The 24,655-nt window shown below is 36.6% G+C and overlaps 3 protein-coding genes, 1 long non-coding RNA gene and 1 pseudogene across 4 annotated transcripts; 1 reads left to right on the plus strand and 4 right to left on the minus strand.

Annotated features, from left to right (window-relative positions):
• The first annotated feature begins 438 nt into the window (after window positions 1-438).
• On the plus strand, window positions 439-1,332 carry LOC113330227 (S-norcoclaurine synthase 2-like). The gene is made up of 2 exons (XM_026577090.1): window positions 439-739; window positions 825-1,332. The coding sequence occupies exons 1-2, from the start codon at window positions 553-555 to the stop codon at window positions 1,127-1,129; spliced, it is 492 nt and encodes a 163-aa protein (XP_026432875.1). The 5' UTR covers window positions 439-552; the 3' UTR covers window positions 1,130-1,332.
• A 4,324-nt stretch (window positions 1,333-5,656) lies between these two features.
• On the minus strand, window positions 5,657-7,289 carry LOC113329851. The gene is made up of 5 exons (XM_026576675.1): window positions 6,963-7,289; window positions 6,760-6,876; window positions 6,269-6,669; window positions 5,984-6,068; window positions 5,657-5,824 (listed from the first exon to the last, which is right to left on the minus strand). Exons 1-5 carry the CDS (start codon window positions 7,287-7,289, stop codon window positions 5,657-5,659), a joined length of 1,098 nt encoding a protein of 365 aa, XP_026432460.1.
• A 7,868-nt stretch (window positions 7,290-15,157) lies between these two features.
• On the minus strand, window positions 15,158-16,647 carry LOC113329947. The gene is made up of 3 exons (XR_003350033.1): window positions 16,516-16,647; window positions 15,423-15,797; window positions 15,158-15,289 (listed from the first exon to the last, which is right to left on the minus strand). It is a non-coding gene; the product is annotated as an uncharacterized LOC113329947 (long non-coding RNA).
• A 60-nt stretch (window positions 16,648-16,707) lies between these two features.
• LOC113329853 lies at window positions 16,708-18,035 on the minus strand. The gene is made up of 3 exons (XM_026576676.1): window positions 17,299-18,035; window positions 17,154-17,216; window positions 16,708-17,082 (listed from the first exon to the last, which is right to left on the minus strand). Exons 1-3 carry the CDS (start codon window positions 17,566-17,568, stop codon window positions 16,708-16,710), a joined length of 708 nt encoding a protein of 235 aa, XP_026432461.1. The 5' UTR covers window positions 17,569-18,035.
• A 747-nt stretch (window positions 18,036-18,782) lies between these two features.
• On the minus strand, window positions 18,783-22,759 carry LOC113329989 (annotated as a pseudogene).
• Window positions 22,760-24,655: the final 1,896 nt, after the last annotated feature.

Here is a 24,655-nt window from a genome sequence, read left to right on the forward strand (position 1 = left end):
GTCGATTAGTAGATGTTAATTGTTTTCTAGAAAGTGAACAATCAGGTATGATACATGCACCGAAGTAGTTCACCGTGGTCTGCACCGTGAGGGCAATGAACGGTCCCGATGCACGTGTTTAGGATCGGAATATGAACGGGTAGAAGTGGTCCCATCAGTTCTTCTCACGCGATACATCTCTAGGTGTGAATCTTTGATGCATTAAACATTTCTGATGAAGAATTGAAACCAACGTTGATTAGTAGATGTTAATTATTTTTAAGAAAGTGAAGGTATGACTGTCAGTTGTTGCTTTTGACAAAAAAAAAAAAAAAAAGTGAAAGTGAAAGTTTTGGCGACACACATAGATTACCTACTTGTGTGACAAACGAAAATGCTTTTATGTGGATCCGAAGAGGGCATCCCAGATGAAAATCCAATTTTTGGCGAAAGGGAAAGACTTGTGCATGTTTTCCTTATAAATACCAACAAATTAGGTTTGATGAACAATTACTCGTTAATTAAGAGATAAGGTTAGCTAGTATCTAGCTATTGATAGATTAATTAGATAAAATGAGATACGAGTTTATAAGCGAGTTAGAGGTAGATGCTTGTGCAGATGATGTTTGGGCAATCTATAGCTCCCCTAACTTTCCTACTTTAGCCCTTCAATTTCTTCAAAATATCCTTAAAAGCAAGGATATCGTAGAAGGTGATGGCTATACGGTTGGTACTATTATGCGTCTTGAGCTTCTTCCAGGTATGTATATGTGCATTTCAAAAAAATTATAGAATCATCACTTTTTTTAATTACATATTGTAAAGATATGTTCGTATTGGAGCAGGATATGGCTTACCTCCGTTTAAAGAGAAGATTCTGACTGTCGATCACAAAAAGCGTCTGAAGGAGTTACAAACAATTGAAGGTGGATACTTGGAAATGGGATGCACATTCTCTAAGACAAGCTTCGAGATACTAGTAAAGGATAGAAGTTCATGCGTCATCAAGGTAGTCACTAAGTACGAAATCAATGACGACTTAGCAACTAGTGTTTATGGTCATCTTCATACCTACTTTGATGGATGTGTTACCCTAGCTCGAGGGGTTTCAAAACATGTCACAGAGAAAAACGCAAGAGCAGCTAATTAAATTGGCTGCAAGCCTGCAACTTTGAATAAGTATGATTTTCCCTGTCGGATACTTTATACTTACACCTTGGACCTATTATTAGAAATCTTCCAGGACAAAGTGACCATTACTGATGTATCAAATATACGACATGAATAAAAAAACATGCAAAAATATTAATTCAGAAATACATTTTGAATCTGAATTGTGCACCTCAAAAAAAAGAACAAAAAAACAGCTGGGTGCGTAATTCCCACATTTATCTCGTCCCCTACTTTTAATTCTCAACAAATACATGCCAATTATCTGCAAGCTAACTATAGTTACGAAAATACTAGTCTTCCTCCAACCATGTCCACCAAAAATTTCCACCATGAGATGATATGCAAATAGTGGTGTGATGCCACACAAAAGACCCCCATGCTAATCCCAATCCAAGGTATCAAGGGCTAAAATCACTGTCACCTAATGGGGGAAGGTAGTGGGGAAGCGTAGAAGCTTCTCTATAGTTAGGCGGGTGGTTATAAATGACGGTCGTGAAGTTTAAGATTGCTTTAAACAGGAGTTGACTCTACAACTGTAGAGTAGTATGTAGACTGATGTTTAATTTAAGGGATTTTTACAAATCTAGGTCTCTTTTTTTATTATGGTTTACAAAACTAAGTCTTTTTTTCTTTATTTCTTACAAAACTAGGCAAGTTTTGACCAAATGATGGATGGAAAGTTAGCCCGGTAAACTGTACCTAAAAAGAACTAATAGTCCTTTGAATCGATGATTGTGACCCAACAAGACGTGTTGACTCTGTTTATGTCACCACACACTGCATATGTGGCACTGTGTACTCGGCACTGCTTATGTGGCACTCTTATCTTCTTCTCCATAAATAAACAGCTTCGTCACCACATAAATCAAAATCAACTTCTCTTCATTTTCAGATCTGAAAAAATGGGTGGTTGTATGAATGATAAAGCTAGTTCTTCAAGTAGTATGATAGTGTGTTTAATGTGTGAAATAAAAGAAGATCATGAAACAAAGGCATGTCCTTGGGTTTATTCAAGGTGCAAACATGTACCTTGTAACGAACAAAGAGTTTTGTTGAGGTATAAAACAGATGAAACTAAGGGAAAGTTGTTCTTGAAATGCTTGAATCCACATGCAACTACTTTGAGTAGTTTGATCAAGCTTCTTCTCTTACTTCAGCACTTCCAATCAAGCTTCCATCGGCTCAGGGTTGTATTACCTATGGAGAAGACAATCACAGTGTTACAAACTATCCATTAGACAATCAAAAATGCTTTAAAGACAATTGCAATTCTCAATTAGAACTTAAGGTATGCAAAAATCAACATAATTGAAAAAACGAGGGTCTAACAACCACACCCAATATTTCCTTTCGGCAATTTGTATGGACTAACTCCAATATACATTCAAGAGAATCAACTAGACAGTCAGACTCAATATTTAAAAAAGTATATCAAAGAGTTATATCTCAATTTCTCAATCCAATCCGCAATCAAACAAATAGGAATTTGCGAGCCCGATTGAATAAGAGAAATAACTTGGACGGTATCACAAACCAATATCCAAGTGTCAATCAATTCAATCAACAACTCAAAGGCCGGATTCAAGAACTGATTGAACTTATGCACAATCGGTGATATTTCAATTATATAAAATATAATGCGGAAAAGAAATAACACAGACACCAGAAATTTTGTTAACGAGGAAACCGCAAATGCAGAAAAACCTCGAGACCTAGTCCAGCTTTGAACACCAGACTGTATTAAGCCTCTATAGACACTACCCTATTACCAATGAACTTCGGACTGGAATGTAGATGAGCCCTAGCAGGATTATACACACTTGATTCCTTAGCTGATCTCACCCACATCTAAAAGTTGTTACGACCCAAAGTCGAAAACTTGATAAACAAATCTGTCTCACACAGAAAAGTATATTAAAATAGATAATTAAATCTGTCTTCCACAGAAATACCTATGAGTTTTGTTCTGTCTTTTGATAAATCAAGGTGCCCAGGAACCAATTGATAAACCAGACTTATATTCTCGAAGAACATCCAAGTATTATCAATCACCTCACAATAATATTAATTGTATGGAAGCGAAACAATATTGTGGAATCACAAACGATGAGACGAAGATGTTTGTGACTTCGTTTTATTTTACCTTCCGGAGATAAATCTCGAGCAAATATTAGAGAAGATAGTACTCAATCACGATAGTATAAAGTAAGATCAAACCACGTAACTACATAGAAATAGTTGGGCATGGCTTCACAATCCCAATGAAGTCTTTAAGTCGTTAACCTATGAGCATTTTAGGAAAAATCTAGGTTAAAGGAGAATCGACTCTAGTCGCAACTAGTATCACACAGGAGGTGTGGGGATTAGGTTTCCTAGTTGCTAGAGTTCTCCCTTATATAGACCCAAATCAGGGTTTGATAGCTTTGGAATAAAGAAATCATGATTTATTCACCATTAGATGAATACCTGATTAGATTCAGGCTAATATCTTTCAACCGTTAGATCGAACTTAGCTTGTTACACTCAAATGAAATGGACCTTCATTTAGATATGGGTAACCGTACCTAAACGTGTACACCAAGTTGGCTCAACAATAGTTAACCGAAGTTAACCATATGAACACTTTCATATCAACCTTATTCATCTTAACCACAACTAGTTCAAATGACTCAAATTAAACTAGTGATAGAGTTGTTTAATTGTTTATATTCTCATAGAAGTATGCAAGACACATGAGGCAAAATCGGTTGGATCACTCGAATAAATTCATGAACATTATAGCCACGGTTTGCAAAAGATTGCATTCCTTATTATATAAATGTATTAGTTCATGTCACAACCGATTCAGAACATAACCCACTCAAGTATGCAAACGGGTACGCATACTTAAGTAGCCGGACTTAGACTGTTTTCGACAGTACACAAACGGGTACGCATACTGTCAGACATCCAAACTTCAGTTGAAACCAGTATGCGTACGGGTACGCATACTATAGTTCCCGGACTTCAACTGACTTTTCCGGTACGCATACTCTATCTCTTGGACTGAACCTGACCTCGCCAGTACGCATACTGGTATGCATACTACACCGGTCTTGGATCAACACATATGCAAATACGCATGTTACGCTTATAATCCAATTATGGTTAAGTGTTATAAACTCCATTTCAATCACTGAAACATTCTTAGAAGACGACAACAGCTGTCTCACACAAGCTATTAGCTTCAAAGAAATTTTCAAGTGATCGAATGATCAATACGAAACATTCTGAGTCTACATCAAATGATTCTCTCACACAAATCATATAAGATGTTACCAGGAGATTTTCACATGATCATCTTTTGACTTTCTTCAAGAATATAATATGAACTTGGTTAAAGCGAAAGCTTACCGACACATATTTTGATAAAAATGTAAGCGAGTTAAATTCAGCTCGAAATGTCAAATGTGTATAAATTGAATACTGTATAGCTATAATACTTTTGTCTCAAATAGGAGATAGAGTAAAAATATACTTCTGAGTGATAGATAAGTTTCAGTCTCCACATACCTTTTGTTGATGAAGTTCCGCAAGCTCTCCTTAGTAGTTCTTCGTCTTCAATTGATGAACGATGTGAAGTCTAAAGCTCAACTACACATTCTATCCTAGCCGAGACATAGCTATAAGTAGACTAGAAATCAAGACTTATAGTTTTGATCACTAAACTTGACAATCAAGCTTGAGATAGCAACGCTTGCGAGTTTTACCGTGCAGTGCTCTAAAAATATATAATTTCAACGTAACATACCTGGTGTGCAAGAAGAAAGCTTGTGTGATGCATTCAGATGGGCTTCAGATGTTCTTGTTATTGAAACCAGAGAAACATATTGAAGGTAAAAGTGTATGAAATACGCAAGGAATTTAAGAAAAATATGAAAATGTAGCCTGCAACAATTTTATAATAAAACATTTTTGTTTCAGATCTTGAATTTCGGTGTCTTACAAAACCCAAAATATATCATGCCATAATTCATCCATTCATCGGAACAAACAAAAAAGAGAGAGATCCAGTAGCTAAGTTAAACAACTTTAAAAAATAGAAAAGAGAGGAGATCCAGTATCTCAAAAGACTAAAACTAACAACTTAAACAAACACAAGATCATACTTTAATGTACTACTTTGGTTTCTTCTTTCCCTTTGGATCTGGAAGTGTGAAGGTGACTTTGTTGGTGGAAGATCCAATATGGTTATTAGTCTGATTGAAAACTGGTTGAGAAAAAGCCTTTCTCTTGGTCCCTCGGCCTGATTTTGTAGCACCTTGTTTAGAAGATTCACCAACACATGTTGAACTGTTTTATTGATTTTCATTCTAGCCTTAGCAGTACTAGATGCACCTGAATAAGATCTAATAACCAATTTCTTCCTATTGTACTTTCTTTTTGATGGTTCAGGGACATAATTGGTTGAAGTTGAGCCATCAACACAGGTTCTAGGCTTGTTTCCCTTTGGGTTCTGACCAACCTATCCACCAGCACAGGTTTTTTGATAGTGACCTGAAACTCCACACTTCTTACATTTCCTCATTTTCTTCACATGGTGAGCTTCATCATAATAAGGAATTCTTTTCTTCCATGGTCTTCCAGTTTTCCTTATGATAACAGGAGGATTAATGAGTTCTACCAATATGTTCTGCACAAAGAAAGAAGGAGAAGATATGAGTTAAGTGTTCTGATATCATGTATGAAACCCTAAAAGGTTGTGTATTATAGCATTTATGAAACCCTAAAAGAATCTTTGTTATTATTCTATATTTATAGAATAATAATACAATAAAATGTTTGTTATTACCCAGTCAATTTCCGCTGAAAATGGTTCAAACTCTAGAGCGTATGTCGTTCTGTAATAATCCACACTGTACACAGGGTCACAATAGCTACAACATGAAAACAAACAATTCCATAAAAAATTTCAGTTTACAAGATTGAGTAAGGAAAAAAATAACAAATGAAAACAAAGGAATCAAAACAGAGAGTGACTTACTCAGCGCAGTTTGGTCTCAAGGGTGTCAAAACACATATTGCATGTTGACAGGGAAGTCCCCTCAGCTGCCAATACAAACAGTTACATGTCTACTTGGGAAGATCCACAGTGAAAACAACCTCATGGACACTAACAACTTCATACACCATTCCTCTTACAACACCAGCTAACTCAAATATATGAGTTAAGTCCACCATCTTTGAAATCAGCTTCATTTCCTTTGGAACTAACTGACCATCTTGCCATTTTTCACATTCATTCCTTCTCTTGAAGAAAAGACCCATCACCATTTTAGCATACATTTGTCCCAGTGTAATGATGGGCTTATCCCTTATCTTCTTAATCATGTTATTGAAAGATTCTGAAAAATTATTGTTGATGTGCTCACACTTGATATCATTTGAAAAATGAGACCTAGACCAGGTTTCAGGTCTTTCATCAATGAGATAACTTGCAGCTTGTTCATCCTTGGCTGCCATTTTATCCATGTGTTGCTAAAAACAAATACAAAATTGCCATCAAACTCATGTGGTGTTTGCCTATCTGCAATGCTCTTATTTGCAATTGAATTCTATATTTTTTACAGTTTGTGAGAAACACATACTTGAAAGTGTCTCTTCTTGTAACACTTGGCAGCATTCCAGAAATGAGTATGTAAGCCGAATGACTTGAAATACTTTTTGAAGTTCTTCATCAAATGTCTGCAAGTAATGTTAGTCATAAGCAATTATTAAAACCTTAAACAAAAGAAAACACAAAGGAATTAGATCATTAAGAATAGTATAACATTACCTGAAACATAATCTTTGCTCATCCAAGCAGAATTATATTCACAAGCTTCACTAATCCCCTTCTGTTTGTCTGATATAAATGTGAAATGCAAGTCTTCATCCAATATAGCTTTAAAGTATTTGAGAAATATTTTCCAGTTCTCAATGGTTTCATTCATGTACACCATTATACCAAGATGAACTAAACCATTCTGACCATCTAGACCAGTTGCCACTAATAACACCCCACCATACTTCCCATATAAATGACAAGCATCCAATCCAATAATTTTTCTACATCCATCCAAGAAACCTTGTATAGCAGGCTTAAAGCAGAGTGTCATTGACAAGAATGTGTTGTTTGTTGATGAGTGCTAAAAAGTGCATATTTCTATATATTTTTCTTGGCATTTAACTCATCTTTTGTGCATTAATTCTACATTTTATCCCATATTCTATATTTTCATTGTTTTCAAGAATAAATATTTTTATTAATTAATTTTGCATTTTTAGGTAATAAATAAAGTCTGGATGACTTGCGGAGCAAAAAGAGCAGAAAAGTAGTGAAAAGCCGGGAGAAATCACGCAAGGAAGCCGCGCAGAATGGTGCGCACAACCTCATTTTCTACACACAAAAACGCCTCCGTTCTCAGCCATCAGATCAGTTCTCAGAAGCATCCGACGGTCGCTCCCTTGCTGTGCATCGAAGTTTGATATCTCCGCCTTACACTACAGCACCTAACTCCATCTTGAGCCGTCAGTTTCGTTGTATTTTTGCATCCAACGGTCGCTCATGATCTGTCTCAATTTCTCCGTTAGATCCGTTTCAGAAGTTATCATCCCACGGTTTTGCTTTGCGATACATCAAACCTTGCTGATCCCGACACACACTATAACACCTAACCCTATATCCCATCAAACCAAACGCACCCTTCCCCTTTCTCCATCGAACCCATCTTCTCCTCCACCCCGTCACAGAGAACCACCATCACCTTCACCACCAACTCCGCCAACTCCACTGCCTCAATCACCACAACGAACACCATCATCACCCTACCACCCTAAACATCACCTCCACACTTCCCCCAACATCCCATCTCCCTAAATCTAGCTGTTATACCTAACCCACACTCATCTCACTGACCTAGGTGTGGGTTTGATACAACACTTCGATTTAGGGCGTCAAATGGAGCAGAATAGGGAGCAGAAGAAGCAGAGAAGGAGTGGGTCCACTTGATTACCCCATCAAATTAGGTAATTTTAAAAACCTAATTTCACTGTTTTCAAATTGGGGATTTTTTTTGGTATAAACCCTAATTATGTAATTGGGTATAAATTGGGACTGTGGGTGTGTGTGAGAGAGTATACTTGGACTAGCCAGTGTGTCATTAGGTTTAGGTTTAGTCTTTCTTTGTTTTCCAATTTGAATTCTTGCTTCACTGTTTAGTTCTTAGGTTGTGTTTAAATTTTAATACCTTTAATTCAGTTTCATCCTGTGAATGTATTGTTCATGTTATGTTTGTGTTAATTAGCATGTTTGTATTGTTTCTACACATGATCATGTATTTTCCCTGTTTAAACCTCAGAGAAGACAACTGAACCATGATGGTTAGCTATTAGGATGGTTTTTGTTGAACTCAAAATAGCTTAGGCTAGTTAGATTCCTAAAAGCCCAACTGACTTGTGATTAGTGGTGCTGTAAGAAGACCACTAATGCTAGGGGTTAGTGGTGGCTCTAAGGGGTTAAACAGCTACATTAGTTAGTAAGCCACTGCCTAGTTAGTCTGTGATTGGTTGTGCCTTAAACAGACAGCCAATACTAGGGGTTAGCTAAGGCTGTAAGGTTAGTTAACTAGCCATATGACAAAAACCTGACCTAGGCAAACTAGCTGGGTGAAGGGAATTCTCATCCATCTCCTTACACTTCCCATCCACAATTTCTTTTCCATGTTTTGTTTTGGTTAAGTTGTTCTTAGTTTTTCTTATTCTTTGCCACTGCCTTTGGCTCACTGCCACTGAATTTTCTTTGTTTCTTTGTCTCTTAACTTCACTGCCTGTCACTAGCTCAGACTATCTAGGAAACTTCAATACACCCCAAGTCCCTGTGGAATGATCCCTTGCTTACTTTCTATACTAAAACTTGGCCTTGTATACTTGCAAGAGTTTTTGTGTGTTTTCCAACCACACCAAGTTTTTGGCGCCGCTGCCGGGGACTTGGCGTTGTGTTTTCGAAGCATTCTTATTTGCTGTTCTTAGTTCATCTAGCCTCACCTGCATATTCATCCTTGCATTGCATACTCATTGCATCTTGCTGTCCTGATTGCATATCATATTTGCATATTAGTCATCTTTACATTCTTGCAATCAATCTTGCATTACAATTCTTGTTCACTGCCTTGCTGCTGAGCTGCTATTGCTGAACTGCTGGTGCTCTTGTGCTGCTGTAGTGCTCCTGTGGAGCTGATGTTGCTACTGACTGCTGCCTTGGCTGCCAAGCTGCTGTGCTGCTGCAGCTTTCTTTCCAGCTACCTCAACTGCCCTGCTTCTCCTGCTGCTGTTGCTTTGTGCTGCTTGCCTGCAGCTCCTCTCTTGTGCTTTCCCTGCAACCTGCCAGCCTCCCCTAAGCTGCTGCTGCTGCTGCTGCCTGCTGAAGCTGGTGCAAGATAAAGCCCAACTGGGCTGTAAGCTGCAGAAGGAGAAGAAATTGAACCAAGCCCAACTGGGCCTTGAGTGTTGAAGCCAAAGCTTAGGATGATCCAAAGCCCAACTGGGCTTTTGCAACCTAACTGAGCAGCTGGGATGTGCTTAAGCAAGTAAGCCTAAACCCATTAAGAGAACCCAACCTGTGGGCTTCCATTTTTAATTTGTGGGCTTGTAATAATTTTTGTTTTTCTTTATTTTTTATTTGGGCTTGTAATAATTTTTCTTTTTCTTCTTTTTCTTTCTTTTATGGGTTTGTAATTATTATTGTTGTTTTTATTTTCTTTATGGGTTGTGATAATATATGCTAGGCTAAGTTTAAAAATTTCAAAAAAAAAAAAAAAAAATTCTTGCTCCCAGATTTTAAAACCAAATTTTATTTTGCTCCCACATTAACAACCAAATTTTTCTTCTTCCTCCTTATCCCGACAAAACCAAAATTCGCCCATAAAAACCAAAAAGTTTTCCAAATCTTTCCCTAAAAACCAAAATTTTTCTTTTTCCCATCAAAACCAAATGTCTCCCGCCAAATTTTTCCCAACAAAACCAAATTTTTCCAAAAAGTCCAATCCCTTAAAAACCAAATTTTGAGCTTTGTAAACTCTTTACTTAGCCTTTGAGCCCAATCATGTATAGATCTTTTTCTACAGTTGGGGAATACAACGAATCCCTTAGAGAACTTGCGTGTGGACAAACTTCACGTTATGAACCTCCCATAGACCATGATGTCAATAGTCATAGGAATTATTATGGACATTTTCAAAGTCCCGAGCCTCAATACATGAACCCGAATGACTATTCACACATGCATCATTCACCACAACGTGAAAATGAACATTTTGCTAATGCCTCACTCACACAATCATCTCTTGTGGATCAATTAGAAGCTCGAATCGCAGCTTTAGAAATGCAATCACATGAGGAATCTGTCACATCTAATTTTCTTAGGCAACCTGAAATCTATGCATGTCCCGCATGTGGTAGTTTAGACCACCCTGTTGAGAATTGTCATATTTTGCATAATTTTAGGCAATCTAGAGAAAATCCAAGGTATGAAATGCCCATAAATTGTGAGAATGGTAGTCATTGGGACCGTAATCAATCCTTTGAGGGTTGCGATCAATCTTTTATAAACCCTAATGACCATGCACACATGTACCAATCACCACAATTTGAACATGAAGAATTTTGTACTCCCATGAATTTAGACTCCACCACAAAAGCTTTCAAACTCAGTGAGCAAAACTTCGATAGATCTACATCACGAATTCAGGCATATTTAGATCAGATTTTGCTTCACCTACAAAAGGAGGAAATTCATGAGGAAATGTATGTTGTCCCTAATGAAGTGTCTAGTCCCATTCATGTAAATGATGTTGAATATGAACCTAATTTAGAGGAACATGAATCGACTAATGACACCACTACTTTTAATGAGGACCAATATGCATGCTACCATGATGATGATTATGATGATTATGATGATATGTTAGAAGAACATGAAAATATTGTGGAACCTGTTGGTTCAATAACATATGGCTTCTCGCCCTCGACCTTCATGAATGTTGTTTTTTCTAATACTCATTGTAATTCATATGATTTTGATATTGACATGGGATTCGTACAATTATTCTGTGAAGATGAACATGACATAGGAATAGTTGAATCTTCTGTAGACACTAATATGCATGAAAATATATTTGATGTGTCTGATTCTCTACCTAGGTCACATTGTGATAGTTCTCCTGATTTGCCAATGCATGAGAATGAATCTGTTGATGATGATGACTCTGATTGTGATCTTGCCAATTTGTTTGATGATTGTGAGCATGTTGTGACACTTGTAGAAGACTTAGGAGATGTTGATGTGATTAGTAATGATGTGCCTATCCTCCTACATGAGTCACAATCTGATGGCCTTCCACCCAACCTAGATTTGGTTTGTACCAATATTGTAAAACCAATTTTTCTGAGAATGCCCAACCTAGGTTTGGAACTGTGTGCTTCCCAAGTCCTCTTGGACTATTTTGCTTCTAAGTATAATACATTTGAGGAACCACAGTTGGAATTAGCATGTTTGCCCGTCCCTAGCACAGTTCACTTTGAGCTAGACCTTGTACATGATGAACCCCCAAAACTGCGAGATTTTGTTTCCAAAATTTTATCCGTTGAAAAATCCAGGTTTGGGGGTAGCTCATTTTGTTTCACAGTTTCACTTGCGTTTCTATCATATTATTATTGTGTGAAGCTGTTGAAATGTCTACACTTCGTCTTTTGGGTTGATCCTCAACTCTTTAGATTGTTAGTGTATGGTGAAATTTTTGTATATAATCCAGTAGATAAAATTTTAAAAAAAAAACCCTTTTGTTCCTTTTGTATATATTTTGCTAATCCAATATGATCTCGGCTGAAATATGTTGGATTTTTGCCTTGAATAAACGGAGTTTTAATTCTGCTTTCGCCGAAATCGGGTATTCTCTCTCCTTTTACTCTACTCAGCATGTCCCTTTCCATATGTTGCATTTTAATTCTTTCCATATTTTGAAACATTGAGGACAATGTTTAGTTTAGGTTTGGGGGTATAGAGTAGATACCATGATAATTTGCCATAATTGAAAACGAACTCCTTCTTCTTTTTGAAAAAATTGAAAAATTCCAAAAAAATTGAAAAATCAAAATTCAAAAAAAAAATTAAAAAATTGAAAAAAAAAAAATCATAAAAATGGAGCTCATTTACCTTGAAATGTTGACTCTTGTGCAAATATGTATTTTTATTAGGAGTCTTAGTCTAGATATTTAGGCACCCTGATTCTAGCACAATTCACATAGTGATAAGAAATTTGCACGCGCACGATCTACCAATACATGTATGGCCTCGATCTTCAAGGTGTTTGATAGGAAGTTACGATTGCCAATCACTTTAGAATACTGAACGAAACTTGACTAGCTTGTTCTTTGGTTGGTTGGGATAGAAGGTGGAGGTTACATTAAGAAAAACAACCATCGAATTTAACTGGGTGCATCAAAAAGGGCTACCTCTTGCAAAGTGTCATGTAATCTTTTGTTTCCTTTTGTATATGTATCAAAAGTGTTTCCTTGTTCTAAAAAAAAAAAAAAAAATATATATATATCAGAAAAATACAAAAAAAAAATCAAGTATTTATCAATTCCATCATCTCTTGTTCCAAAAATAAAAAGAGAAAAGTCAATGTAAATAAGAGTCATGTAAATAGTCATTTTGTTGTTTCATTGTAATAAGCAAGGAGGGTGTATGCCATTGATGTACAACGCGAGTAATTGTGAAATACCTCCAACTCATTCACAATTCTCGTAAAGTCCGGACAGCTAGCTAGATTTCGACCTCAGTTCTTAGCCTGAGAAACTATCTCTTGGTGATTAGTAGTCATAACTTCAAATCTTTCTTTACACATGTGTAGATACACTTTACACTCTTATCATATGTCTTTTTTTTGTTATCAGTGCTAGGATTGTGCCTTTGATAGCTAGATTGACATCTCCATTTTGCTGTGAGATAAACTGACTTGCACATGTCACGTTTGATGGAATCTGAGCTTATATTTTGACCTAGAACTTTGTAGGTACGTTCTAAGCAAACCTTCACGAGACTTAACTCGTCCACTAGGGACACTTAGTGGTTTAAAAGGCTTAGTGCATACGCTAAATGCATTCGAGAGACCAGCGACAGTGGTATAGGTAGGATTTCCTTAGTTTTGTTTTACTTGAGGACAAGTAAAATTCAGGTTTGGGGGTATTTGATGAGTGCTAAAAAGTGCATATTTCTATATATTTTTCTTGGCATTTAACTCATCTTTTGTGCATTAATTCTACATTTTATCCCATATTCTGTATTTTCATTGTTTTCAAGAATAAATATTTTTATTAATTAATTTTGCATTTTTAGGTAATAAATAAAGTCTGGATGACTTGCGGAGCAAAAAGAGCAGAAAAGTAGTGAAAGCCGGGAGAAATCACGCAAGGAAGCCGCGCAGAATGGTGCGCACAACCTCATTTTCTACACACAAAAACGCCTCCGTTCTCAGCCATCAGATCAGTTCTCAGAAGCATCCGACGGTCGCTCCCTTGCTGTGCATCGAAGTTTGATATCTCCGCCTTACACTACAGCACCTAACTCCATCTTGAGCCGTCAGTTTCGTTGTATTTTTGCATCCAACGGTCGCTCATGATCTGTCTCAATTTCTCCGTTAGATCCGTTTCAGAAGTTATCATCCCACGGTTTTGCTTTGCGATACATCAAACCTTGCTGATCCCGACACACACTATAACACCTAACCCTATATCCCATCAAACCAAACGCACCCTTCCCCTTTCTCCATCGAACCCATCTTCTCCTCCACCCCGTCACAGAGAACCACCATCACCTTCACCACCAACTCCGCCAACTCCACTGCCTCAATCACCACAACGAACACCATCATCACCCTACCACCCTAAACATCACCTCCACACTTCCCCCAACATCCCATCTCCCTAAATCTAGCTGTTATACCTAACCCACACTCATCTCACTGACCTAGGTGTGGGTTTGATACAAAACTTCGATTTAGGGCGTCAAATGGAGCAGAATAGGGAGCAGAAGAAGCAGAGAAGGAGTGGGTCCACTTGATTACCCCATCAAATTAGGTAATTTGAAAAACCTAATTTCACTGTTTTCAAATTGGGGATTTTTTTTGGTATAAACCCTAATTATGTAATTGGGTATAAATTGGGACTGTGGGTGTGTGTGAGAGAGTATACTTGGACTAGCCAGTGTGTCATTAGGTTTAGGTTTAGTCTTTCTTTGTTTTCCAATTTGAATTCTTGCTTCACTGTTTAGTTCTTAGGTTGTGTTTAAATTTTAATACCTTTAATTCAGTTTCATCCTGTGAATGTATTGTTCATGTTATGTTTGTGTTAATTAGCATGTTTGTATTGTTTCTACACATGATCATGTATTTTCCCTGTTTAAACCTCAGAGAAGACAACTGAACCATGATGGTTAGCTATTAGGATGGTTTTTGTTGAACTCAAAATAGCTTAGGCTAGTTAGATTCCTAAAATCCCAACTGACTTGTGATTAGTGGTGCTGTAAGAAGACCACTAATGCTAGGGGTTAGTGGTGGCTCTAAGGGGTTAAACAGCTACATTAGTTAGTAAGCCACTGCCTAGTTAGTCTGTGATTGGTTGTGCCTTAAACAGACAGCCAATACTAGGGGTTAGCTAAGGCTGTAAGGTTAGTTAACTAGCCATATGACAAAAACCTGACCTAGGCAAACTAGCTGGGTGAAGGGAATTCTCATCCATCTCCTTACACTTCCCATCCACAATTTCTTTTCCATGTTTTGTTTTGGTTAAGTTGTTCTTAGTTTTTCTTATTCTTTGCCACTGCCTTTGGCTCACTGCCACTGAATTTTCTTTGTTTCTTTGTCTCTTAACTTCACTGCCTGTCACTAGCTCAGACTATCTAGGAAACTTCAATACACCCCAAGTCCCTGTGGAATGATCCCTTGCTTACTTTCTATACTAAAACTTGGCCTTGTATACTTGCAAGAGTTTTTGTGTGTTTTCCAACCACACCATTTGTGCTTCCATATGAGAAAGTAGCTACACTGCCAGGCATATTTTCCTGCAATTACAACAAAAAACCCAAATCAGAATAATGTTCGTACCATATAATTTGTAAAAATCCCTTTGTGTTCTCATTAGACTAACTAAAGACAAACTTAACAAACAAAAAGAAAGAAAGAAAACATTGTTACCTTCACCATTTCACAGAATGCGGGAATTTTGTTGTATTTCTCCTCATAACTACCATAAAGCTTCTGCAATACAACATTTCTTGTGAAGTATGAATTTGGTGATGTTCCTCTAAATGATGATGTTCTTGTAAAAATAATATTCATACTTCACAAGAGGAATATTATTGTCTTCGCAGACTATCTTAATTGCTGCATCACGAGCGTGAAGAGCATCCTTGCTATTGTTTGAGACAGTTGTAATATAATTCTTCTTAAGCTTTCGATATTTGGAATCACGAGCAGTGAACTTCGCACTCAATTCGTCTGATAGTCTTTTGGACTCCTCAAGTTGTTTCTTCAGTTCTTCAATATCCCCAAGTTGTTTCTTCTCCTTCTCTGTGAAATATAAAATCAAGTTAGAGTTAAAAGAGGATAATTCTATTCAAAAATGACAAACATAAAGGAGCAATAAACGACATTCATTATTAGACATAATATCTCTAATCAAGGCAGAATGTTCGGAATCAAGGCTCATAGTCACAGCTAAGCCTTCTCTAGCATTGCTTAAGACTCTAGCAGCCCAATCAAATTCAGCGTCGCTTTTTATAAGAAGTCGAGACCGAATCAATTTTTCTCGCTCAATAAGTGCATTCTTCTCTTTTATGGCAAGGTCTCGATCTATTTGAACTTGGAGAATAGTTTCTTGGAACTCCTTCAAATCTTTCACACTGCTAAGAATGATTTGATATTTCTCAGTAATAAGGGAATTAACTTTTGCTTCTAAAACTTTAATTTTTTTCTTTGGATTCTCGGAAATGATGTTTGAAACTATTACTAGCGGTCAAAGCACTTCTATGATCGATACTAAGAAGTTGGTATTCTGATTTGAGTTTTTCCAAGGTTAGAGAGTTTATTTTATCTTCGGTACGGTTCTTTAAAAAAGAATTGGCATAGTTAAGGAGGGTATCATCATCAATGGGATAATGAACAAAGCGAAACAGAGAAGCCGCTTCATCAGAAAGACAGTAGATTTTTCAAGAATATATAATTAAAGAAAAATAAAGAAACAATGAGTAAGGCAAGGGATTAATATATAAAAAGAGAATTTGTATACCATCCAGTTGATCATTCCTTTTGAGAAGTTCTGAAATTTTATTCGCAGAAGTAGAAACTTCATTTTTAAGTTTAGCTTCAAGAGACTGAAGTCTTCTTTCGTAATCTGAAGATACTACATAAGACATGAAAGACACCTGTGAAGTTGAATGATTAATGTTAGAACACGAAAATTAAAATTTTATTAAAGAAATTACAGAAGAATAGAAATTACCTGAGAACCAAAGGCAAATTTAAAGCTTGGATTTAATAAAATTGAAGCTCTGCGAAGAGATGGATCATCTAAGCAAGGATTATCACAGATTTTTGAAACCATATCAAAGCTGTGCTGAAACTCGTCATTACCCATAGCTGTCATCGAATCAAAAAAAAGGGTAGAGAGCTGACTCATAGACGATTTAATTGAATCTTCGGAAGGAGAAGAATCATCATCGTCAGATTCCGAACTTGAGGAAGAATTATAAAATTCTCTACGCCTCTTAGCAAGATTTGAGGGGGGAGATGAACTATGTGTTCTTGTAGCTTTAGTTTTGGTTCTAACTTTGGTCTTAGCACCTGAAGGCTCCATCTGCGCGAATAATACAGATGAGCAACAGAGGCAACAATATTGTTAAAATAAGAAAAAAAAATGTTCCTCACTCTATCATTCTGCGAAGATGTCGCATCAGCTGATTTCTTAACCCGTTTAGCTTCGCTTTTTCCCTTTATAGTTTGATTTTAAAAAGCAAAAAGTGAGAAATTTAATATATGCGAAGGAAAAGATATTCATGCGAAAATAGTATACCTTTTTCTCTTCTTCGGATAAGACAAGTTCCCAAGGATGATAGTCGGAAAGTCCTTCGGGAAGGGGAACGTCAGAATGATCAGCAGCTCTACCAGATACATAAGAACCCATTAAAATGACGGGACAGTTTATCCAACCAGCATCATTAGATCTACGAGCAGTATGGTTGGAATTGTCATTCCAATCAACGTCTTGCATGATTTTCTCGTTCTCAGTAAAAGTATCTTTTCTTCTTATGTGAATGGCCCATCTAGTAGACTCCTTCTTCATGAGTCCCACATAATAATTATTAAATAAATTATCAAGAGTATACTCAATGGGATCAATCGTTTTATCACGGTGCAGTTTTTTTCGTACTTCATACGCATAAGAGGTTCCTAAACCAGCTGCGCGACGAGCATATTCTAGAATTATCCTAATAGCATCACCGCTTAGCTGAAAAATACCCCGTGCGAATCGTTTATCAGCTAAAATCTCATAGAATAAAGGAATATTAGGGTTATATAATGGGACATGAAGACCATTCAAAAGTTGTTCCAAGGAAGCAATAATTCTCTGATTTGTCTATTTTTCCGAATTAATCAAATCAAGTGTGAGTTTGGATGAATAGTTATATCCGGGAGGAAGAGAAAGTGAATAGCTTCTCACGCTGAATTGGTCCTTCAAAGTTTAGAAGTCTCTTTCGTTTTTCCTAGCAACTGGTGCCATCAGAAGAAGGTGAACGGTAAAAGTTTGAAGAACAATTTAATTTGATTAAGATCAAGATCAAATCCGAAAGATTATGATCAAGGTGACATCAATTAACAGAGAAAAAAGATGAGAAAACGCAAAAATTAATAATGAATAATAAAGAATGAAGAAGTAAAAAGAAGAATAAGATGAAGTAAATATAAAGAGAAATTACTCTCGGTTTTCGAGGAAGTTACCTCATTAATACGATGAATAATTGGGTAGGATGAGCGGTTAAAGAGACGTGTCGAATGATATGTGATCAAGAAGACACTTTAAATTTTATTAAAACATTTGTCGGCAAGATGGAATTTGAAAAAATAGGCATGTGCGACGAGGCAAGTTGAAGATTCTCATTTCTCTCATTCTGCGAAAGGAACGAAATGAGAAGAGGAAAAATGTAGGAATAGAATATCGCACATGTGTTATATGCGATCAAAGGACAATTAGATGTGTGTGAAGGTCGTCGCTCAGCTGAGATATGGTGACGTATTGAATGATGTCAGCCCAGTCACAAGTAAAGTGTGAAGATATGTGCGAAGCTTGTAGAGTCTGCGAATATAACTAATGTGCATGTGCGATAATAACGCACAGGGATTCCGAAAATAAAGGATCTCTTACCTGTCATCCACTATGTAATACCCTATATAAAGAGTAGATGGTCCACGAAAAGAGGAAGTTTTTCTTAAAATCCTTGGTCAAGAAATCAGGAAAGAGAAAGATTTTAGAAAGAGAGAGTAAACTTAGAGTTTCCATTATCCTGTAATTGCTCTTGTGATTTTGATTAATAAAAAAATGATTTACATTGAGATCCGTTAATCATTATTAGATTCTCATACTTGTATGGTTTAAGGATTTCCTACAACTACATGCGTAGAGGGTGCTTGGCGAACAATTTCACTCACCCTCGTATAATGTTTCATTTTATGCTTTGTTCGACCCATTTAGTTTAAACTTAAGATGGCCGACAAGTTCAACTTTATGCAGGGATCAACTTGGGAATCATTGGGTAGGAGGAAAAAACGGCTTGATTATTGTTTAACCGGTAGAGTAATTCATTTACCAACTAAATTAATTATTGCAGAGAAGGCAATACTATCATACAATCCCAGTATAATTTAGAGCTTTGCAGTCGTAGAGGTTGACGAGTTCGACCTTGATGGTAGAACTAGATCTTCCTACTCATCATCATCCACTTTCGAGAAGTACCGGTCCACCATTTCATCAGTAACAAGCTCCAACCTAGAAGGCTCCCACTGAAAGATACTAACATACATAAGCACACGGGAAAGGTAAATATGTTATAACTTTGACAAGAGTTTATTGACATCGAAAATGCGAGAACATCAACCCTTGGAGTTCGGTCTTTACGCAAATAGTTAGCTCGGTAACCCTGCATTTAAAGTTTTGTACTTAGAATAACACTTTGGGCAAGAATGTGATGCTAACTAATGAAAAAATTGTGTAAGAGACCTCAAACATATCTTGGCCAACTTGCAAACCATGGCATGAAATTCTATATTCTTGGACGATGCACTGGCCAAGACCTTGCAGTCTTCCGTCCCTGATCTGTATGCATATATATGTATGTTACAACTACCATCTTATAGCATTAGCTCACAATCTCACATGTTATCCGTGTGAAAAAGAAGAAAACAAAAAAAGAGAGACGCCATTCTTTACAGATTTGAGAAAATCTTTCAAAGTAATTGGTGATGCGTTTTTCATTAAGTGAACAGCTTCGGCAATCCAAGCATCCCCTCCTTTCACAGACTCAGTCTCCTTGTACAGAATTGAAATAGATAAATATCACCTTACGTGTAGAAGTAGAACCATAAAGTAGTAGAAGAAATACGCACGAAGGCCAGACAAATTCGCAAATAAATCTTATAAATTTACAGTATGCAAGAAAATGGGTTGTCCCAATGACACAGTCTCTGACTTACAAGGGCTGAGATTATGTTTTCAACTGTTCTTTGTGAAAAGCATTCGTCAATGATGTCTAGTCTGCAGTAAAATATTGTAGGGTTTTTTTAAGACTGAATAGATGAATTTGCTGTTTTAAAAAGAAAAATTAAATCATTAAATTATCAAAGTTCAGGGATCAGAACTTACCTATTATAAGCACTCCTCTCTTTTAAAGGAGGTTGCTCTGAAAACTTGTCAATAACTGCCGAGAGAATAGCTGGATCACTTGTCTTCGTCTTATTTAGTGCTTCATCTAGCAAACTCAATTTCTTTTCGCGTGCATATCAAGGTAGTTGAATCACGTTCAAATTTCAACATTAAGTGTCGGAATTAATTAAGTATTTTGATGCTCAAACATTAGAGTCACCGTGAGCTGGTCATTGAAAATAAATAGATGAGGATCATACTATCGAAGGGACAAAGGTGTTGCAAGGCCACATGCAAGCATTTCAGTGCCATCCAATCTTGCACCAGTAAGACCGAGGTATTCTCCTGGTAATGGATATAAAGAGATTTGACAATTAAGAAAAGTGAAAATTTGTTTCATAGAATAAAATCGAAGTTCAATTCTCTATACCAAAGAAGCCAGAGAGTCTAGAAAGAAAAAAAGAATCCCCTAATATTCCCATCCCAATTTCTGGCATAGCAAAAACCTGGAGAGAAAAAACTGTGCGTAAGATCAAATGTATGTGGGATTATACCCAGAGTAAACCTTCTAATTTACAATTCAACAATGTCTTCACGTTGTAGACGATTACCGTTTTATCGGTCACAACGCAAAATCTACCATGGACTGAAATTGCGCATCCTGCTCCCATCACCATTCCATCAAGGATCGAAACCTTTTCTTTGTTAATATAACAAGATTAGCATCATTTCTATATATGTTATGGATGCATCAAAAGAAATAATAAAACTAACGGAATACATAATGGACAATTTGCAATTGCTGCAGGCAAACAAGTCACCTGGGGTTTACTGAATGTCGCAACTTGGTATAGTAAGGTGTATAGGCCCATAAAACATTTAGCACCTAATCTCCAATCACCTAGTAGATGAACATGGAAAAATGAATTATATCAAAAAGAAAAATGTGTCGTTGAGCGCGACATAAAGAAACAATTTATTTGTTTTTTTATTTGAACAACCTAACAGCAAGTAAATCATATATTATCATGATAGCGGCCAAAATTCCGTAGATAAATTGAAAATGAATAAATAACTGCAACCACCACAGAAAATATGTTTGGGTCTCGCCAAAATGACCACTAGGCACTAGCAGTAGCACCAGAAAGTTCTGGAAGTTTGTATGCCAATTAGCCCATACTTAAGTCCAATCAAACAGTTGGTTAAATTGTTTTGGTGTAGAGAAGAGCAACAAATGCCAACCACTATGGTGCTTAAAATACACCTTTTGGATCCACTCGGTGTCCGGACAGAATACAGCCAAAACTAATGTGACCCATATTTGATTGGCTTTTTACATAGCCAAGCCTTGGCCACAACTACCATGCTTGGCCGAATCTTGGCTATCCATGGCTCTTGCTCTAACATCAAATGGACGAAATATGATAATAACTCAATACTCGTGTTACCTCCATGGTCAATTGTAGACGGTTTATATATGGTCACCACGTCGATAAGCAAATGAGAATTAAAAAGCTCAGCCGATATTATAGTGATAAAATCATTGGTTGATGATACTAATGATCTGAGATCCAAACTCTCCAGCATCAAATTCTTACCGATCAAACAAAAAAAAGAATTGAGAAGCTCATAACGGATATTCTGGTAAATATAGGTAAACAGGTTATATGAAAGACCTCGGTATGGACTTTGACAATGTGAGCGTGGTGTTAATTACCACTTTTATGCGACTTGCACACCAAACAACTCACAAAATTATTACCTTCCATGCTTTTCTTTTTTGATGGAAAAAAAAAAGAAAGAGCCTTCCATGTTTTCTTTTTTTAATTACCTTCCATGCTAGTCTTGATTATTTCCCCAACATCCCCACCAACACAAAAGGCTTTTCCTTTTCCCTGAAACCACGTTTTATACAACATTGGCTATACAATCTTAATCATTTCGACTGAAATTTCTGAGTATTTTAGAGTTTTAGTTTATAACTTCCCAAAACAACCGATTTTTCCATGGAAGAGAACAATACAGTGTTCAATTTGGTACGGAGTGATACATACCATCAGGGTCAAAAATTTGACTTCAGGATCCTTCTCGAACGCTATGAAAACTTCATGAAGTCGAGATACCTAACAACAAATCAATCCAGCAAGAGAGTCTATAAATTAAGAACTTCTTCCTTTACTTCGGAATATATACTTCATCCGAACATATTAATTACCATTTGAGATGACAAGGCATTTAACTTGTGAGCCCGATTTATGATTACTGTTCTCGCATGCAAATTCTCTTCGACCTTGAATCTGTGCAAGAAAAAATCCATGAACCAACAAACATATTTCTCCATGTTAGCTTCAATGACCTATACCTAAGGAAGAAGGAATGAATAGCACCGTGAGTTTCCATATATCCTTTGCTCTGCAGCTTTTCTCAGTTGTGCACCTGCAGCATTTGTCTTCTGATCTTCATCTTCACCTCTTATTTTGGAAATGCAATAATTGAGTCTTAGGGCGAGTTTGGCAATCTTGTGTTTTCTGATTTACCTTCATCTTGCGTACGAACTTCAAAAGATGATACGCATCCATCCATATCTGATTCTTTTGTCAAACATGTGGTGTGGAGGAACATTGCTTTGTCTACTCATCAAAGTAAAGGCTAATAATTCTACCCGAAACATCAAGTTAGGCAAGCAGTACTAATTCAAAATATATGGACCAGAATTTCCAGTACCATTAACTCTCTTGTCATGTAAATGATAACTAGTACTACTCTGTATCCTTTTCTCTTCCTTTGTAATCTGTAACAAAAAATATGAAAAAAAATTCAATTGTTTTGAAACAAAAACATTTACCATCTCGTTCCAGTAACCATCCAATCCTTGTCTTTTCATTATGACTAGTACCTAGTGCTACGCACCTGCCCATCTTTGAACAAACCTTTTTCTCAACACGGCGTGGGGGAATTTCATCCTTGCAGTTAATTGAGATGAAATATATGGTAGTGAAGGCACGAAAAATAGTGAACAAATGAAAATGAACGACACCCAATTATTCTTTTCAATCAGATAGTTAGGTCCTTTCTAATCCTTAAACTCGATCAACAACAATAACTTCAATTTCAAATTTTGGGAAAGGTTTCATCAAAATCAGGCAACAACTCACCACAAACTCGATAAAACCAAGTTCATCACCATCTCTTTAATATATATACACCTGAATCCAGCATTACCTTTTTTTTTCTTCCCAGTGGTTAAAGGATCAGTTTTTATTGTAATCACCTACGTATTTTCCCATAGTTATTCAGAATATAAGCACAGGTGTATTTAAGTTATTTATGGCACCCACTGTGTAAATTGGGACATGCCAGCACGAGCACAGACTAGCTCAACCCAGTCTAGCTTGTGAATTAAGCTAGCACGACACAATATGATAGTTTTGTGTTTTTAGTTGAGCCTGATAGTCGATACAGTGGCACCACGCATCCCGCGGCACAGATAAGCGTGTTGGCACATTACATCACAACACGTTAAGAAAGCATAGAACACTACACAACTTAGCATAATATATCACATTTACGTGTATATTTCAAAAGAAAAATCATTATTCTGACTAGTTTTTGACTTTATTTCTTACCATCAAAAACTGGTAATAAAAGGATTAAATGATCAGATTTTAACATTGCAACCATCCCTTCAGCATCTATTTTTTTTCTTCCCGGTGATTAAAGGATCAGTCATCATTAATCATGTACATCTTATCCAAAAGTTATTGAGAATATAAGCACAGTTGTATTTGTTTACGAAACCCACTGAGTAAATTGGGTCGTGCTAGGATGAGCATAGCCAAACCCAACACGTTCAAATTTGAGCTAAACCCATTTCAGGATATGATTTGTTCCAGCACAACACCGTCTAATAACCTTGTGTGCTGGATTGGGCATGACTGATCGCACATCGGCACAACACAGCATGCAACGTGGATAAACATGCACCACACATACAATACTTTATAAACACGTCACAAAATGCATAAAAGACTACAAAACAATGTACAATATATCACCCACGGCTATGATCAATGTGGTCTGGCCACAGACTTGATGTATGATAACTGGAGATAACCCGTGCAGCAATGGCACTGCTATAATCTGATTGATGTATTTATTTTTTTCAGCCTTTTAATTATAGTTACGAGACAACTCTATGTTTTCCTTCAAGCCAAAATAATGTTTGTACATCCCTAATAAAATCATCCATATATACCATCAAGAATATAACAACCAAATTATTTAAGTAATGGTCTACATATATATATATCGCTTTCCATTAGATTCACCTTGCAACAGCTAAATCTAGTTAGTGCATATATGTTTTCACTGAAATATCTATACAGAATGAGTTTAGGTATCCTATTTGACTGACATATCTATATAAAATGAGTTTAGGTATCGTAATCGCCAGTTTACGTTTGATCCGATCCAAAATTATCTTATTATTATCGTACTTGTAAGCATAATGTAT

This window comes from Papaver somniferum, unplaced genomic scaffold, assembly GCF_003573695.1.
Source record: "Papaver somniferum cultivar HN1 unplaced genomic scaffold, ASM357369v1 unplaced-scaffold_117, whole genome shotgun sequence".
NCBI classification, from domain to species: Eukaryota; Viridiplantae; Streptophyta; class Magnoliopsida; order Ranunculales; family Papaveraceae; genus Papaver; species Papaver somniferum.

Excerpts from the sequence above, each read along its gene's own strand:
- LOC113329851 (XM_026576675.1), bottom strand. The coding sequence starts at position 7,289 with ATGACACTCTGCTTTAAGCCTGCTATACAAGGTTTCTTGGATGGATGT. Across the intron at positions 6,069-6,268 it reads TTCACTGTGGATCTTCCCAA|CTATTGTGACCCTGTGTACA; the intron begins GTAGACATGTAA and ends TTCATGTTGTAG. Across the intron at positions 5,825-5,983 it reads TTTCAGCGGAAATTGACTGG|AACATATTGGTAGAACTCAT; the intron begins GTAATAACAAAC and ends TTCTTTGTGCAG.
- LOC113329853 (XM_026576676.1), bottom strand. The coding sequence starts at position 17,568 with ATGAAGAAGGAGTCTACTAGATGGGCCATTCACATAAGAAGAAAAGAT. Across the intron at positions 17,217-17,298 it reads TATCCGAAGAAGAGAAAAAG|GGAAAAAGCGAAGCTAAACG; the intron begins GTATACTATTTT and ends CAAACTATAAAG. Across the intron at positions 17,083-17,153 it reads CATCTTCGCAGAATGATAGA|ATGGAGCCTTCAGGTGCTAA; the intron begins GTGAGGAACATT and ends TTATTCGCGCAG.
- LOC113330227 (XM_026577090.1), top strand. The coding sequence starts at position 553 with ATGAGATACGAGTTTATAAGCGAGTTAGAGGTAGATGCTTGTGCAGAT. Across the intron at positions 740-824 it reads GCGTCTTGAGCTTCTTCCAG|GATATGGCTTACCTCCGTTT; the intron begins GTATGTATATGT and ends GTATTGGAGCAG.